A 14,506-nucleotide genomic window follows, 5' to 3' on the forward strand; every position below is an offset into this window, starting at 1 on the left:
ACTGGATAATTAACTCCATCTTTCCAGCCCTGCTTTAACTGTTTATTTAGTGTCACCCCGTATTACCATCACTAGCACTTTCCTCTGAACAGGAGGAGCTGGAGGGTTTCACCTCCCAAAAGGAAATTCTTCGTAGCTTAAAAGAATCAGCATCTAGGAGGTACATTAGCGAGCAGGAAAGGGGGGAGGACCGAGGGGGGGGGGGGGGATGTCCCACGGCAAAAGCAGGAGAAAATAAGGGTGTGGGGGGACAGGGACAGAAAGACGTATCGGCCCTCGGAGAGAAAAAGCCAACGCGTGATCACCTCTAATCCTTTGAAAAATGTCCCGGTAAGTGCGCGAAGAAAGAGCCCTTTGTGCCCTGGGGATCGCCCCCACCGGGGCCACGCCGGGAAGGCCTTATCCTGCCCCTCGCCCCGCCGTCCCGTCCCGTCCCTCCTCCGGCAGCCCCGGCCCGGCCTGACCCCGCTCGGTGCGGGGGGACCCTCGCCGCCGGGCACCCCCGGGGCGCGGGGGGGGGGGGGGGGGCGGCGGGCAGGCCGGGGCGGCGGGCAGGGACACGGCCCCCGCCCCGCGGACACCGGCTTTGTTTTTACAGGTGTCTGGAGGGCAATTTACTAACAAGTAATTAAAGGTTGCACCGGTTTGCAGGCGCGTCGGGCCAAAGGCTCCTGCAAGAGAAGAGCGCTGCATATGGAGAGGGGTTTGTCCGTCCTCATTAAAAAATAGAATAATAAAGGAGGGGGGAGAGAGGGAGAGAAAGAAAATACAAATCCTTTATTGTTTAGGAATAAGCCGGGGAAGCTGTCTCCCCTGCGCCTCGCATTCGGCAGGGAAGGCAGCGCGGATCCGGTATCACGTTGCAGATCCTCACTCGAGATAACGAAATGCGATCTATTTTTCAGAACAGCAAGTGGATGGGAAAGGAGCCCTCTACAACACAAACCTCATTGACTTAATGGGTCGGTTTTGGATTTCGCCTTCGAAAGGTTCGGAAAGCGGCAGCGTTGTGTTACTGCCCCGCCGGCTCCCAGCCTCCAGCCCCGGTTATCATCACGCCGAGACGGGGCTCCGAAAAAAAATGCCACTGATTTTATTTTGTCGCGCTATTTGTTTCCCCCAGACCCTCACACTTAAAGAAAAAAAAAATTAAATTTATTTTCGGTTGGGGAAGAGCTTTATTTCTAAGGTCGAGGGAGGAGATGGGAGTCGTGTTCGGGTTGTTTTGGTTTTCTGGCGAAATCGAGGAAAAACCCGCAGAGCGTTGCGTGGGATCCGTCTTTATCCCCGCTCTGCGCTGTATAACGCTGCATCGAATAAATAAGCGAATAAATGAATTTCCCGCACAAAGGAGCCGATCGGTGCCCCGGCAAGCGGGGCGAGGCGCGGAGGCCCCCTCGGCCGGCCGCCTCCTCTCCGCGGGCGCGGAGATGCCAGGCCCCGGTGGCGGAGGAAACCCCGCGGAGGGGGGGGGGGGGGGACGGGACACGGAACACCGAAGCCAAGCGCTTTGCCCGGGGAGGGAAGCGGGGTGAGCCCGCCGGGCTGCTCCTTCTCCGCCGAAAAATAAACGACCGAGGAGCGGCCGGCGGCAGCTCCGCGCCGTTGTGTTGTTATTTAGTTATTTGCATCTGCCTTATTTATTGTTTTCTTTTTGGAGCGACTCGAAACCATTTTTTTCTGGGTGATTTTCAAGGGCTAAATGGGATGGGGGTGGTTTGGGAATTCATTTACCTCTTTTCGTGGTTTCAAGTGAAAGGTTTCCAATTTTTAGGAAAACCAACCCCGGGCAATAATTAACACTGATGCTGCCCGGTTCTCGTCTGCAGTGTGTAACGCCCAGGTAGACCCCGGCGAGTCTGTCCCCTCCTTGTGTGAATTTTGGTGACACGGAAGAATAAAGTCCCCCTCGGAAATCGCGGGGAAGCCTCGGCTCAGCTCTCGCCCGTCCCTGTCAGCTCCGCCGCCGGCCGCGCAGGGATAATTTGCTTATTCCCAATAAGAGCGGTGTTTGTTTTGGTCGGCCTTTTAAAAGGAAGAAGAAAAAAAAAAAAAGAGGAGAAGTGTGAGGGCAAGAGAAAACGGCTCTCGTTAAAATGGCAAGGAGCTTCCTCAGCCCCGCTTTGCATTTCTCTCGTCCTCATCCTGAAGATATAAACCCTCAGGTCCGTGCTTTTCCCGAATTGAGCACCTTATTAGAAAGAAAAAAAAAAATTAATAACAATGAAAAGGAGGGATGGGGGAGCCCATCTCCCAGGCTGGGCAGGGCACTGCTCCTCCAGGACGCGGCCGCGGGCGGCTGCGAGCTCATGCGTTATAATTCTGCGCACTTGCTCCAGACTTTAGGGTATTAGTTGATTTTAGAGCCGGGTTTAAGGCTCCGTTCCGGTCCCCACACAGCTGCCTTGTCAATAAGGATCTGTTCCAAGCAGACATTCCTTCTGGGAGGACATTGCAGCTCTTTAAGACTTCATCTGCAACATCATAAGTACTAAAATTAAAATGGCAAGGGAAAATTACCAGACACATGGTCATGGGATATAGAAGCGCCCTGACTCCAGCGTACATAGTAAAGTCACTGTACAGACTGGGTGGCAGGGGCTTATTTTAAACAGCCCCGAGACGCGAAATACATGGGAAAAACAACAATCTGGATTTAGGAAAATATCGGGACCGGCCTTTGCCATGTCCTATCGCGGGCAGAGGCTGCGGGCAGGGAGCGGGCAGCGGGAGCGCCGCCGGCCCCGGCTCGGAGCCTTTCTCCGCCTCGGCCACAACCGCGCTGCTCTTAACTTTGAGCATTTAAAGTCAAATAAATCCGAATGTCTTTAGGGAAGACAAACAGGTTTTAAAGAGCCCCGCGATGGTTATTAGCACCCGCGGAGCGAACTCGTTCTTGAATCAAAAGCGTTCTGGAGTGTGCTTAAAATAGTGGTTTCGACTTATCTAATCAAAGATAAATACAGTCATAAAGACACCCTCTTCCCACCGCTCCCCTGCCCTTATCTCACCGCATTGTCCTCATCTCCCAGCCCGTCCTTGCTACTGACAATAGATTATCTTTGCTTAGGGAGCCTAATTGTTTTCTAATTTTTTTAAATAATTGCTTTTGAGCGAGGTGTGCAAATGAGGATTAGGCTAATTAAAGCGCCGCCGGTCGGTGCAGTTTCGCAGCCCCGCCGCCTGCACGGCTTCCTCGGGGGCTCCGCGGGGCTGCCCCCGACCTGCCGCGCCGCCCCCCCCGGGGACACCCCCCACCCCACCCCCCGTGGCCAAGCGGGGCAGAGCGGGGGGCAGGGGGGGCCGCACGGGGGAGGAGGGGGCGCACGGGCCCCGCGTATTATTTAGCTATCCGCTAAAGCATTATTTATTCATCCCCAGCATTAAGGTAATTAAAGACGGGCTGGCTTGGCAGGGGACGGCGAGCGGGCGGGGGAGAGGGGCAGGAGTTTGGGGGGAAAAAAAAAAACCAAAACAAAAAGAAGAGTGGAAGAAAGAAAGACAAAGTCCGCCGGGAGCGGCTGCCTCAGGGATGCGCCGGGGGGGTGCGGGGCGGCGGGGCTCCCCCCCGCAGCCGGGGCCGGGGCCGCGGCCGCACCCGCGCAGAGGCGGCGGCGGGAAGCGCAGCCTCGGCGGCCGAGGCCGGGGCCGGGGCCGGGTCCCCGCCGCCAGGCCCCGCCCGCCCGTGCCGAGGCTCTGCCCGCCGGGCCGGGCTGGGCTGGGCCGGGCTGGGCTGGGCTGGGCCGGGCCGGGCCGGGCCCGCCGCGGCGGGGGCCGAGCCGCGGGCGCCCAATCAGCGCGGCGCGGGGGCTCGGGCGCTTTAAGCGCGGCGGCGGCGGAGCGGGGACAAAGTCCCCCCGGCGCCGCGACGAGCATCCCCGCTCGCCCGACCGACCGCCCCCGGCTGCCGCCGCGCCTCCCCGCTCTGGGGCCGGGACCGGGACCGGGACTGGGCCCGGCGGGCGGCTCCCCCCCGCCCCTCCGCCGCCGCGCTCCCGCGGGGTGCCCGCCGCCGCCGCCTCCTCCTCCTCCTCCTCCTGCCGCCGCCGCCGCCGCGCTCGGCCATGTCGATGCTGCCGTCGTTTGGCTTCACGCAGGAGCAGGTCGCCTGCGTCTGCGAGGTGCTGCAGCAAGGGGGGAACCTCGAGAGGTTGGGCCGGTTCCTCTGGTCGCTGCCGGCCTGCGACCACCTGCACAAGAACGAGAGCGTCCTGAAGGCCAAGGCGGTGGTGGCCTTCCACCGCGGCAACTTCCGCGAGCTCTACAAGATCCTGGAGAGCCACCAGTTCTCCCCCCACAACCACCCCAAGCTGCAGCAGCTCTGGCTGAAGGCTCACTACGTGGAAGCCGAGAAACTGCGGGGCAGACCCTTGGGCGCCGTCGGCAAATACCGCGTCCGCCGAAAATTCCCTTTGCCCCGCACCATCTGGGACGGCGAGGAAACCAGTTACTGCTTCAAGGAGAAATCCCGGGGCGTGCTGCGGGAATGGTACGCCCACAACCCCTACCCGTCCCCCCGGGAGAAGCGGGAGCTGGCGGAAGCCACCGGTCTCACCACCACCCAGGTCAGCAACTGGTTCAAGAACCGGAGGCAGCGGGACCGAGCGGCGGAGGCGAAGGAAAGGTACATGCCACCCCCCCGCATCCCCTCCGTCCCCCCTCTTTTCTCCCCGCTCCCCCGTGCGGGGGGCGACCGGGAACCCCGGCAGCGCGGCGAGCACCCGGCGGCGGATGGGGTGGCAGCGGCGAAAATACCTCGCTCCCTCCAAACCCCATTTTTTCCTAAACCGCGTTGCGTTTTGTCCCTCCGTGGAAACCCAAGTGGGGTTTCCACCCGAGATCCACCGGACCCCGCCGCCCGACCCCACCTGCCCGGAGGGAACAGCGAGCCCCTCACCGGCCTTTCCAGGCCGCTCCGCCGCCTTTGTTTGCTGCCTGTCGTCCCGAGTAAACCGGGAGCGATGCAATCCCGGAGCCTCCGGGGAAGCGGTCGGGATGCCGGGTCGGGTATTGCCGGGGATCGGGCAGGGTAGCTTCGAAGCCCGGAGGACGAAAGAAATGCAGCCCCGGGATGGAAAGGGTAAGAACCGGAGGCAGACCGGGATGGGGACGCGCTGGCCGGGCCGAGCCGCCGCCCCGTACCGAGGCCACCCCGGGCGGCGCCGGCGGCGCCGCCCGGGGTGGCCTCGGTACGGGGCGGCGGCTCGGCCCGGCGAAGCAGACAGCCACGGAGGGCATCGTCCCACTTTTTGTCTCCTCCAGCAACCTCCCCACCAACCTCGTAGAGAAAATCCCACACCCTGCTCGTCCCCGGGCCGCGCTTTCATTTTTAATTAAAAAGAGAAAAATCGCCCCCCCCCCCAATCCTTCCCCCCCTTCTCCGACTTTTCCTCTTCACCTAAATTACCGGGCTGTGCGGTGTACACCTATTTATAGGAGGGTTAAAAGAAATGGGGACGATCCGTTATGAAAATATTCGGCGGGTTTTTTTTTTTTCCGGGGAGAGGCATCTGCTCCCGCGATGAAATAAAACGCAAAGGATTTACTGGGGGCATCAACACAGCGCCCATCCCCGGCGCCTCCCGCCCGCCGTAACATCCCCGTTGTGGGTTGTTTTTTTGTTTTGTTTTGTTTTGTTTTTTTGCCTTTCCGCAGGGAGAACACGGAAAACAACAACGCGGCCACCAACAAACCGAACCAACTCTCGCCTCTGGATGGGAGCAAACCCCTCATGTCCAGCTCCGAGGAAGAGTTTTCTCCTCCCCAAAGCCCGGATCAGAACTCGGTCCTGCTTTTGCAGGGGAACCTCAGCCACGCCAGGAGCTCCGGCTACTCCCTGAGCGGCTTAGCCGCATCCCAGACCCCTCACAGCCTCCAAGGCCACCAGCTCCAGGACTCGCTGCTGGGACCCCTCACGTCCAGCCTGGTGGATCTGGGATCCTAAAGGCCCGCGGCGGGCGGCCGGAGGATCGGGAGAGGAGGTTCTGCTCGGGGACAGAGGCTCTGGGTTGTACATAGAGGACAGCACCCGGTTTTACAGCTCACCCGCTGATTCTTGATGGGACTCTCGGCTCTTTTCACACAACCCCACATCGGCTCCTGGTCCAGTTCCCCCCCAGCGTCTCCCACTATCACCATGATTTTTTTTTTTAATTTTTTTTTTTCCACGTAGCCAAACGCAGAGAGCGGCAGAAACCCTCAGCCCTTCAAGTTCAAGCGAGCTGGTCCCAACGGGAATTACAAAAAAAAAAAAAAGAAAAAAAAAAAAGAAAAAAAACCCAAAAACCCAACCAACCCCAGCTGGATCCGATTCCACCCAAATAAATCCCAGCCCCGCAGGCGCGGTGGGGCAGAGGCGGCCGGTGCATCCCTGCTGCTGCCCAGCCGGGTCCCCGCGGGGCCGGCGAGGAGCTGGGACGGAGGCAGAGGGAGTGAACCGCTGTACCGAGCCTTGTGTTATAGCGGGAAGAGGGAGGGGAAGTTACGTTTACATTTTTCATATTTAGCCTTAACAGAAAGATTTCGATGTAGTTTAAATTAAAAAAAAAAGGGGGGGGGGTGGAAGGCAAAAGCTGCAGTATTAGAGTTTTAACAAGTGCCTATGTCTTAACGCGGCTGTGCGAGGCAGTTAGCGAGCGAGGTCCCGTGGGCCCGTGCCCCCCGGCTTCCTTCTCGTCGGTGGTGAAATGCATCGATGTGGCTAAAAATTACGATAATAATAATAAAAGTCGACGGCCGTTTCTTCCTGAACGAGTATTCCGCAGGCTGCCCTGCCAGCTCCACGTTGCCTTCTCCCGTCTGTCTCCGCTCACCGCCTTCCTCCTTCGGCTTGCAGAGAGCCCGCGGATGACGCTGTCTGTCTCGAGTATTTGTTACCAAAAATCGCATGTGCTTTCAGGTTTATTTTCTATTGTACCTAAACAGTCTAAATTAAACAACGCTGATGGCAGAACACCGCGGCTGCGCTTTTCTTTGCAGGGGCGAGCCCGTGCCCCTCTGCCCACCCTTACCCCCCACCCGATGGGCTGCATCGGAGGCTCTTCGGGGCTGCGGGGGGGAGTCGGTGCCTTCGTAACCGAGGAAGGAAGGGGAGAAGGGACCCGCCGGAGCGGCTTTGCGTGGGGTCGCCCCGTGGGAGCCGGGCGCCCGGCCTGGAGGGAGCCGTTTGCCCCCGCCGCCCGCCCCGTCGGGGCCTCGCTGCGGCCGGGCCGCTGGTGCCGGTCCCCTCTGTTAGCGTTTTGCATCATTAAGTGCGTGTTTATTTAAGTCGCTGCCGTGTTTGTTCTCGGGGTCTTGGGCCATGGAGAAATGTCACCCTCTGCAGGAGGGTCCTGCCCGGCCGCACCGCGCCGTGTCCCTCCCGTTCACTCCCCAACCGCGCCCGCCGCCCCCGGCACCCGGACACGCTCCAGAGCCCCCCGCGGATTCCACCCCCCCCCCCCCCCGCCCGCCGGGACGGGGCGGCGGATCCGTCCCCCCCTCGCCTTCCTCGGCTCCGGCTGCGGGGGAGCCGAGGGCCCGGCGCCCGGGCTGCTGAGGCGGTTTCCCTCCGCCCTCCGGCCTGGCACCGGCCGCCCCCGCGGGGCGCGCAGCCCCGATCCCGCCGGGCTTCCTGCGCCCCCGACCCTTTGGGGGGGGGGGGGCATGTCCGGGGCAGTAGGGGACCCCCTGCCCCCCCGGGGAGGACCCAACGCGGCTCCGTGGGAGCAGGGCGGAGGGCGCAAATCCCGCGCTTGGGCGCGCAAGCCGCGCGGGTGGGCGCGCATCCACGACCGCGGGCGGAGCCGGGGCAACACCCGACGTCGGGTGGGAGCACGGAGGCCCCCTCCATGCGCAGGGACCCCAGCCCCGGCAGCCCGGCCCGGGAGGAGGCCTGGAGCCGGGCCCCGCTGCGCGCCCCACGGGGACCTTGGGGGACGGGACGGTCCAGTCCGTGCCCCCCGGTCCAGCCTCGCCCTCTGCCCCACCCGGGGACCCTCATCGCCGTTCCGGGGGACTCATCCAGCCCCGCCGTGATCCGCCACGAAGCAGCGCAGCCGTCCCCCCCAGCCCCTCGGGCAGAAAGGGGGGAACCCCCAGGGAAATGAGGGAGGTTTTTAGGGTGAGCAGCCGCGGGCTCGGCGCCCCGAGGATGGATAAGCTCCAGCTCCGGTTTTTTTCCAAGCCACGGGCTCGGTGAAGAGGAAGGATAAATATTGCCCGGGGCTCCAGCCCTGCGCGGCGGGAAAGCCAAGCAGGGACTCGCAAACTAGGGGTTATTTTCAAAGCAAACAGAGCAGAGGCGCTTCCTGCGCGCAGGCAGTGGCAGGACTGACTTTTTGGGGGGGGGGGGGGGAACTGCCAGGGGGTGTACCCCTCGCTCAAACCCCCCGTCCCCAGCGCAGACCTGTGGGCCGGGGCTGCTGTCAGGCCCGACGGCTGTGGAGCGGGACCGCGCAGCACCGCGCAGCGCCGCACAGCGCCGCGCAGGGCCGCGCATGTTGCGCCCCACCGCCCCCGCGGCCGCAGAGCCCTGCCCACGCCCCGACCCTCCATTTCCCTAACAGGGAGAGGGACGAAGTTGTCAAGAGGCGGATGGTGGCAAGGAGGGATGGAGGATGCTGAGGCCACCACAGTGGAAATAACTCCCCGGCCGGGGAAGGGGCCGGCGGGCAGGTAGGACCAGAGAGGCCCTGGAGCTGAGCCAGGCGCAGGTTGCTGAGCTCTCCTCGATGAGGCTTGACCTCGCAGCAAGCTTTTCACAGCAAAGTCAGCCTGGGGAGTCTGCCCAGGGCTGTTTCTCACCTTGCTCTGCTTTGTATTTCCACTGGCAGGAAGGAGTTAATTTCCCCCCCCCCGCTCCCGCTCACCCCCCCAGGACAGATTTCACACTGTGTCCAGGTCAGCCAAAAAAGGGGAGGAAATGGAGAACAGCGGAATGATTAATTCTACCTGCTTTTCCCATGAGTGATCACCTGCTTTCGGGGTCATGAATAGCAGGTAGCTCTCTCCGTCTCCAGCTCTGAGAGGCTCATTTGTCTGGTGACAGCTGAGTGACAAGACCTGAAATCCGAGCCCTCAACTTTGCCTGATGTGTGGATAAAACCCTGGATGTTCCCTCAAACATTGCAGGAAATGAAAGTTGTAACGCGATCCCTTGCGCGCCCACATCTCCCCCAGCAATACACAAAAGCTCAAAGGAACCTTCTCGGATTAAATTCAGCCTGGAGAGGATGGAAGGAAAATGGAGAGCAGGCTGAGAAAGCTGGAACTGGCAGGCTTTTCTTCAGCACTTATTGGAAATGTCTGTCCAAAGCAGGGATTTAGAAAGGTCACCTCTACCGTAAGCACCTCTTCCTCCGGCGGAGTCAGACAGGCAGCCCGCTTCTCCCCAGCCTACCTCCACGTTGGGGGCTGCCCGGAGGGGGGGGTTACACTTAGATTCCCCGAACAGGAAATTCAGTGTATAAAAACAAATGCCCAAGGAGAAAGCTAGCCCCCCTCCTCTCTCCTCGTTTCATTTCCCAGGTCACGTTGAGCCAGCGTTGTCCCATGCACGAGCCACATGACTGCTCTGCCCCTGCCCCGCTGCCAGCCCCTACCCGGCTCCTCTTCCCCGCTGCCCCCCCCGGCCCCGCAGACGGGCAGGTACGGTCCCACTCTCGGCCCCCACAACCCTGGGCCACGTGCTGGCAAATCCTCCACAGAGGCCTGCGGTGAAAAGCAGATGCTCGCTCAGCCGATGGATTTAGATGCAACATTTCCAGGCCTGGCTCCCTAAAGCTCATGCATTCCCAGCTGCAACGCCAGGATCCTCGAGCCGCGATGTGGTTAGGAGACCTCTGTGCCCTGTGTCTTTGCAAACCGGGCCTGCTCAGCTAGACGTCGGAGCTTCCTTTTGAGCACACAGGTTTGGAAACGCCGGCAGCTGGAAGGAGGCAGGGTGTGCAATACAGGCGGGATTGGGCCAAGGCATCTGGACTCCCTCCCTCCCTCCCGGGTAGATGGTTTTATCAAGTCGCCTGTCACTAGCCAGCGGCTGCTTGCGCTGTTATCCAGCCTGAAGATAAAGTACTATTTAACAATTGTTTAACTATTATTCAAGTGCTTTGGACTCTGCAGACCTGTAAAGAAAACGGCACATGCCCCGAGATAACTTTTCACCTCTGAGCTTCTTCCCTTACTCCCGCTTTTCTCCAGTGAGCAGAGAGCAGCTCATGGACACTGCACGGGCACAGGTGGAAACCTCCCTGTCTGCCCACCCGGTACGCTTTGCCGTCAGTAATTTTGCATCCAAGGCCGAGCTCACTATGGGGTGACGCTGCTGGGGGCTGGGTCTCTGTAAATGCTGCCTTCAGAGGCAGGTGCTTTAACCTGCCTGATGCACGCGGATGTCATTAACAGCAGCAGAAGCAGTAAAGGTACAGCCAACGCAGTGCTTGGCTGACCTGGCTGTGGCAATCCATCTTCAAGGGTGGATTTTGCTTTTCCTGCTGGGGCCGAAGCTGTCAGGTTTTCTGAGGGCACCAGGTGCTGTGTGGGGAGAGCAGAGGTGGCAGAGGCCGGATCTACGGGAGCTTTGGTTCTGCTCAATTGTACAAAGTAACCCGAGACACCGTCATCTTTCCCAACTGGATGTGGACAAAATTTTAAATACGGAAACGGAGGAAAATTTGCTTTAATCTTCAGGCAGAGAGAGCAAATTACCAGGCTCCCCAGAGATTATCAGCGCTCGCCCCAACAGCAGCCTGATGCTGTCTGGAAAGAGGGCACGAGGCTGAACCCCCATCCCGTGCCACCCCGTCTTTCCTTCCAGCTGAGTTGTCACCAAGCGCAGGAACATTTCCTCTCTCCCCATTGTTTCTAGCATTTGCTCCCACCTCCCCAAACTTTAAACAGAGGTTGAACTTTCTCCAAAGTATATAATCCCAATCCTAATAATGAGGTTTAAGAGGCAGATTTAGTTCAGTTACGATTTCCTGTTTTCACTAGTCCAGTGCTTTTGGAAAATGCCTCTGTGGGCAGAGTAGCTCCTTCCCCTCTCTGCCTCAGCTCCTCATCCGCAGCCTAGTTGTGCAGGGATCAGGGTTGCTTTGGTACCGTGCTGTACCTGCTCACACTCTGATGGCTTTCAGCGGTGATAGAAAAGGTACAGAAGATCCTCACTCCTGCTTCTCAGGATGGAAGAAAGGGGAAAAACTCATCTTTTTCCGACTTAAGGATGGAAAAGCTTTTAAGCTAATAGCTGGAGTGTGTATCATCGGCCCTGTTTTACACGTGGGGAAACTGAGACCTGGGAAGACAACAGATCTGCTGAAGGTCAGAGCAAGGGCAGATGACGAAGCGGGGAGGGCGGCTGCCCCGCGCTGGCGGCTGGTGCTCCGCGTGCCCACGCTGCCTCCCTTTATAGTCCCCATAATAAGTCGCCGCAGCTTATCATTATGTAATACAATATTCCTAATAATACAAGACAAAACCAATTGACTAAAAAACAATGCCAAATGAGGCTTGTGGCTAACACTCCCTGAATAAATTGTCTCTTTTCTAGAATTGAAAAAAAAAACCCTGAGCAAATTAAAAACAATTGAAAAATGAAATCACATCTGCAAACCATCAGGGTGCTTCTCCTGAGCCCCGAAGGACGCCTGTCCCCCCCCCGCCGCTCCTGCTGCCCTGTACAGGGTGGTGGGTGTCATGGGGACTCGCAGTGCTGCCCATGTGGGCACGGGCGGGATTTTGCGGCAGTGCCAGGGCTGCGGATGGGCATGGCCTTGGCGTGTGCTTCGTTCAACAGAAGGGCCGCGTCACACTAGAACAAATCTGAGATGTATTTAGGGTATTAAGATCTTCGTATGTCTAATCTCCCGGAGCTGGCGGGGAAGCGGGGAGAGAAAGAGTGCAGAGGGAGGGAGCACCAGCTTAAAAACTGCTGTTCTCTTCCTGGGAGCCCTCCAGGGCTGGGCAGAGGCGCTGACACGAAGAAACTGCAGAACTTGCCCAAGCGCTTGGCCACGGGCTGCTTGGTTCCCCATAGCCAGAGGTTGCCTTCTGTCTGCCTCGGCAGGGCTTCGCCTGCATGGCTCCTCTGCAGGAGCAAAATGGAAGCAAGCAGGAGCTGGGAACAGTGTGTGGGCTCAGCAGTGCTCGGCTGCAGGGGACACTTCTGTCCCCCAGTATGGTGACTACCAACCCTGTCAGCACACAGGACCATCAGAGGTTGGCACTACGTGCCCTTTGCAGCGGAGCTGAGGTAGGGATGCCCTGGCCAGCTCCATGCTGCCCTGGGTGTTCAGCAGTTGTTGGGTACATGGAGGTGGAAAGCACGCAGTGGTGTATACGGCTGGGATGGCTCAGGCTGGGACACGCATCGCTGCTGCCACCATGGGAGGGGGAGATGCTGAGGCTCGAGCCAGGGGGAATGTCTGTTGGCAGGAGTGCCCCTCAAGCCAACGTCCCCAAAGGCCCAGGAGGTGCTTGACAGGGGGGTGGGCTTGTTTCTTGGAGGGAAGAGCACAGGCAAAGGACACAGGGATGCTGGAGCTGTGCTGTCCCCAGGAGACATGTTGCCTAATGAAGCAGACAGGCGCACTTGGTGCAACACATTGGCCAAGAAGCTGATGCCACCCTGGGCTGTACCAGCCCCATCTATTACCTTTGTGTGCGGGATCTGCTTCTGAGGACTCCAGGTAGAAGGGTAACTTGGAGGAAGATCAAAGACCTCCAGGGGGGCAAAGGCAAAGCAGGGCATGAGGAGAGGGAGCTGCAGGCTGCTTGCTCGGAGACCCCACCTCTGCTCTGCCACTGAGCTCCTCACCTACAGGCAGGGCCTGGGCTGAGGAGACCTTCAGCAAAGGGGCTTTGGGGCTCTGCTGCTGACCTGCTCGGCTGTCACCAGCCTGTGGGAACTCAGTACTGGGGTGGTAGGGGACAGTGGTGCAGCCAAAGCCCGTGACAGCAGACATGATGATCATGGTGAGGATGGTCAGCAGCTGGTCATCCCCACTACCTCACTCTGGACTGCACCCACTCATGACCTAATTCAAGCCTAAAAGGGAGGTGTACGTTTTAGCAGGGAGGAGAATCAACTCTCTACACAGCCTGTGATGACTTTCTGGGAGATGTTTAGCAGGCTTGATCTGGGCTCATGGCACAGCAGACGTCCAACCAGCTCATCACAGTGGTCCCTTCTGGTTTATGGATGTGTCAAATTTGGTAATCTATCCTAGAGAAGGAGAAGAGGTGGTGTTACATGATCTGAAGGCATCAGCACAAGGGAGATTTCTTAAAGTTCTCTAAACCAGGAAGAAAAGAGGCAAAAGGAGCAAAAGCTGTGAATAGGACTGAGACATAAGGTTTTCCCACAGCAAAGGGGAGTTCAACGTACACACAATGGCTCCCACGCCACTGCAGGGTTAACTTCAAGCCTAAAACATTTTCCAAAAGACATACTCTGACTTGCACGGTGACTTTTCATGCCAGGTCCCAGTGACATCCCAGAGCCCCAGCATGGAGGTCGCATGGTTGCATTCAGTCCCTGCCGCCCCGTCCCCTTGGGTGGCACACGAGGGGACTGCCCTGGGAGAGCAGCATCGTATGGCATGGGATGGGACCCCCATGTCAGCGCCGGCTGCGGCATATGCTGTCCTCGGATGCCCAAGTCTCTGGATCTGCACCCTCTGCTGCTCCTCTGGGTGATGTTTTGGGCACTTTGCTTTGCTCAGGATGCCTCTCTGTCCTCATCCCCCTCTTCTGCCAGGGTTACGTAGCCACAGCTATTTGCTGATGGCCTCCGCGGAAACTGTATATCCTGCCTTTGCAATCGGAGACAAGGTGCCCACGCAGTTGCTAGGTTTGAAAGAGGAGCTGGCAGGAGGGGAAGAGGCCAAAACGAGTGTGCCGAGGGAGGGAGGAATCACATCCATCCCAAACTGGGGTCCATCCCCTGCTCACCCGGAGAAGAACCATAGTGGGATGAGGAAAAAAAGCCCTATTTGCAAGAAATCTCTCAAGGCAACGTGCAAGCAGCTGAGGGCTGAGGCCGGATTTAAATTGAACCTCCTGCTCAGTGATCCATGAGGAAGGCTCGGCTGCTCAAACAATGAGCAGGGAAAGAAAGCTGAAATGATGGTCACCAGGAGAACCTGAAACCCGCGGTGGGGAAAACAAATAAATACAGCAAGCGGAGCCTTCCCCATCCCAGCTGAGGCAATCTGTGCTTATGCAACCCTACCCGAAGGCTCCCTATCTCTGTGTACAATCTGGGCTGATAAGATTGTTCTCCGCTGAAAATCAAAACCACAGGGATTCCAGGCGGCTCAGCCGGAGTCAGATTGTCCACCTGAACACCGGGGCACTTTCATGTGGAAAAATAATCGCACGGTTATTTTGCTGAAATAAGGAGAGAGGGAGAGAGAGAGGTCCTTGGCTGGTTTGGAGGAGAGCGCTGCCCCGGCGCTGGATGCGTGCAGCATGGCAGGGATGCCAGCAAAGGGCACCATCCCAAGGGCGAGATGTCCCCATGGGCTGA

General features: G+C 58.9%; 1 protein-coding gene across 1 annotated transcript; it reads left to right on the forward strand.

Moving 5' to 3' along the window:
* The first annotated feature begins 4,044 nt into the window (after window positions 1–4,044).
* On the forward strand, window positions 4,045–6,523 carry SIX1 (SIX homeobox 1). Its single transcript, XM_050897580.1, has 2 exons — window positions 4,045–4,624; window positions 5,656–6,523. The coding sequence occupies exons 1-2, from the start codon at window positions 4,065–4,067 to the stop codon at window positions 5,942–5,944; spliced, it is 849 nt and encodes a 282-aa protein (XP_050753537.1). The 5' UTR covers window positions 4,045–4,064; the 3' UTR covers window positions 5,945–6,523.
* The last annotated feature ends 7,983 nt before the right edge of the window (window positions 6,524–14,506 follow it).

This window comes from Gymnogyps californianus, chromosome 5 (genome assembly GCF_018139145.2).
Source record: "Gymnogyps californianus isolate 813 chromosome 5, ASM1813914v2, whole genome shotgun sequence".
NCBI classification, from domain to species: Eukaryota; Metazoa; Chordata; class Aves; order Accipitriformes; family Cathartidae; genus Gymnogyps; species Gymnogyps californianus.

What these genes read in the sequence shown, in the direction of transcription:
- SIX1 (XM_050897580.1), top strand. Translation starts at nt 4,065, where the DNA reads ATGTCGATGCTGCCGTCGTTTGGCTTCACGCAGGAGCAGGTCGCCTGC. An exon ending in GCGGCGGAGGCGAAGGAAAG is followed by an intron (nt 4,625 to 5,655) that starts GTACATGCCACC and finishes GCCTTTCCGCAG; the next exon opens with GGAGAACACGGAAAACAACA.